We start from the raw sequence: 3141 nt of genomic DNA, 5'->3' as shown, positions 1-3141 counted from the left end.
CTGTTTAAGGCTGGGGCACCGGTAGGCCCAGGATGGGCAGGACAAACTTCTTGCCTGTCCTAACTGCTCTCAGAACCCCCCAACAGAAGCAGATGACTGGAGCCTGTGGACACAGTAAGGCCCTGCTCCAACCCTCTTTCTGTGGCACAGAAAGGCAGTGTCAGTCTGCATATTGAAAGATTTCAGGGGGGTGGGGCCAGAGAGATAGCATGGAAGTAGGGAGTTTGCCTTGCATGCAGAAGGACAGTGGTTCAAATCCTGGCATCCCAAATGGTCCCTGAGCCAGCCAGGAGCAATTTCTGAGCATAGAGTCAGGAGGAACCCCTGAGCGCTGCCGGGTCTGACCCAAAAACAAACAAAAAAAATTTAGGGGGTTGCGAAGACTATGAACAAAGTCTTGCTCACACTCACCCTCTCTCTCCTCAGAGCAGTCGGTGAGACAGATAGCCACCATGGGCCAGGGGAATGACAGCTTCCCTGGCACCTTTGTCTTGTTGGGCTTCTCGGAGTGGCCCTGGCTGGAGATGCCCCTCTTTGGCTTGGTCCTAGTCTCCTACATTCTCACCCTGATGGGTAACGGCTCCATTATCCTCCTGTCCCTGGTAGAACCCAGACTCCAAACCCCCATGTACTTCTTCCTGGACAATCTCTCGATGCTGGACATCTGTGTCACCTGTACCATCGTGCCCCAGCTCCTAGCCAACCTCTGGGGCCCAGAGAAGACCATCACGTCCTGGGGCTGCATCACTCAGGCCTACCTCTTCCACTGGACAGGCTGCACCGAGTGCGCCCTGCTGGCTGTGATGGCCTTTGACCGGTACGTGGCTGTGTGCCGACCTCTCCACTACAGCCTCATCATGCAGCCCAGGCTATGTGCACAGCTGGCAGCTACAGCCTGGTGCAGTGGCCTGGCCAACTCGGTGCTGCAGGCCACACTCACGCTGCAGCTGCCCCGCTGTGGCCACCGCATGCTGGACCACTTCTTCTGTGAAGTGCCAGTCCTCATCAAACTGGCCTGTGGCGACACCACTGCCAATGACTTGTCCCTCGCTGTGGGGGCCATCCCCTTCGCCCTGCTAGCCCCACTGCTGGTACTCGTGTCCTACACGCTCATCACCAAGGCCGTGCTGTGTCTGCCCTCAGCCAAGGGGCGCCTCAAGGCTCTTAGCACCTGCAGCTCACACCTAGCAGTTGTGGTCCTGTACTTCGGGCCAGCCATCTACATGTACCTGCAACCCCCTGCCAACAGCACACAGGCCAAGTTCATGTCTTTCTTCTACTGCCTCATCACCCCACTGCTTAATCCTCTCATCTACACACTGCGCAACAAAGATGTGAAGGCTGCCTGGAAGAGGGTCCTACAGCCCCTGAGCAGGTGATGGCAGCCTGGTTCCGACAGTCTCAGCCTCGCTGTCCTGAGGTCTGTAGTCTGCGTTTTGAGCGTCCCCTCCTCTCTATGTCAGATGCCTGCTCCCTAGCTATAGTGCCCTTCCTGCCTCTTAGACGGATGCTTCCCGCTCCCCCAAATGCTTTCTCTGTGTACTGAGGTTGCAGTGATGCTGATGCCTGTCAGGGTGAGACTCGCCCTCTTGCTACTTCCTTAACCCTCCAGGGGCAGGTTCCAGCCAGACAGGCTGTTTAGTAGGATTTCTTTCTCCCTATACTTGGAATAGACTGAGGTCCTGGACGCACAATTCTGCAGCAGTAGTGTTGAGGGCATGCCATGATCCTCCCACTCCCAATTGTCCCCAGTTCCTCTCCCAGCTGCTCCCTTGAAACTCTCAATTCTGCAGGCTAGCTCTTGGAAGCATGATGAGAGAATGACCTTGGCCATGTTTAATTTTCCACACTATACAAAATAGGCATTCCACTGGTTCCACAAACCTACTTCCCAAGAAACCCAACCTCTCCTCAGATACCCTCACACCCTGCCACCCCTATTTTTGATCTTTCCTTTCGGGTGACAATTGCAGTCTCTCTGAAACCGAGCTCCTTCCCATCTCTAAAGTAGTGAATGAAATCCTGGTTTGCTCATTCCTGTGCTGAGTCTCCTCTCAGTATGCTTTGTAAACCCAGTGTAGCTTGGACCTGATTGGACAGGGTTCAAACCCAGGTTGAGGGAGACACTTCACAGGTCTGAGATTGCTTGTGACACCTGCCAGAGCAAGGAGCAAGTTCCTGTGCCATGTGTTATATCACACATCCTGCAGCTCTGATGCCACCTTGTCTTCTGCATCTGGATACCACTAGGTCTCCATGAGGAGAAAGATGAGTCCTTGTGCCAGGTAGCAGTCAGACCTTCAGAGAGATGCCTGGACTCTCTAGATTCCAAGTAGATATCTTCATGCTGCTTTCGCTCCCCTCCTTCCTGAAAGGCCTTCACCACCCATGTCACAAAGCAGGAATTGACTCTCCAGTCAACATTCTGGGGGGTTCTGGGCAACTTGCATCCAAGTGCCCATGGCCCTGTGCTCTAAACCCTCTCCACCTATTCCCAGACATCATCTGATGACAGTTTCTAACTGCTCAACCTCTTGACTTAGTTTCAAGGACATGTTCATCTTCTATTCTCATGACATCAAAGAAGAAAAAGCACATTTATTCCCCCTAAAGTCTGAAAACTTCATGTTCCATTGGAGATCATTTTTGTGTTGATTGGGTTTTTGTTGTTGTTATTGCTGTTGTTTGGGGGTCACACCCAGCAGTGCTCAGGGGTTACTCCTGGCAGGCTTGGGGGACCATGTAGGATGCTGGGTATCTAACTCCAGTCAACCATGTGCAAGACAAATGCCCTATCCTCTGTGCTATCACTTGGGCCCCAGGAGGTCACTTTTTTTGGTTTGATTTTGGGTCACACCCGGCGGCTCTCAGAGGTTACTCCTAGCTCTGCACTCAGGAATTGCTCCTGGTAGGCACAGCGGACCACGTGGGATGCTGGGATCTGAACTACCATCTGTCTTGGATCAGCTGCACGCAAGGCAAATGCCCTACCGCTGTGCTATGTCTCGGGCCCCCAGGAGATCACTTTTGAAGAGTAAGTTGGAGGGGTAAGACTTCTCAAATATATAGTTATTTTCCCCCAACTTGCTTTTCCATGAAAGGAGATATTTTTTCCTAAATCAAGAATATAGAGAGCATTGT

General features: G+C 52.6%; 1 protein-coding gene across 1 annotated transcript; it reads left to right on the top strand.

The window, feature by feature from the left end:
• Window positions 1–452: 452 nt before the first annotated feature.
• LOC126016420 (olfactory receptor 2G3-like) lies at window positions 453–1379 on the top strand. The gene has a single exon (XM_049778990.1). The coding sequence runs from the start codon at window positions 453–455 to the stop codon at window positions 1377–1379; it is 927 nt and encodes a 308-aa protein (XP_049634947.1).
• The last annotated feature ends 1762 nt before the right edge of the window (window positions 1380–3141 follow it).

This window comes from Suncus etruscus, chromosome 8 (assembly GCF_024139225.1).
Source record: "Suncus etruscus isolate mSunEtr1 chromosome 8, mSunEtr1.pri.cur, whole genome shotgun sequence".
NCBI lineage: Eukaryota > Metazoa > Chordata > Mammalia > Eulipotyphla > Soricidae > Suncus > Suncus etruscus.
This window is presented reverse-complemented; position numbering and strand designations above follow the sequence as displayed.

What these genes read in the sequence shown, in the direction of transcription:
- LOC126016420 (XM_049778990.1), top strand. Translation starts at nt 453, where the DNA reads ATGGGCCAGGGGAATGACAGCTTCCCTGGCACCTTTGTCTTGTTGGGC.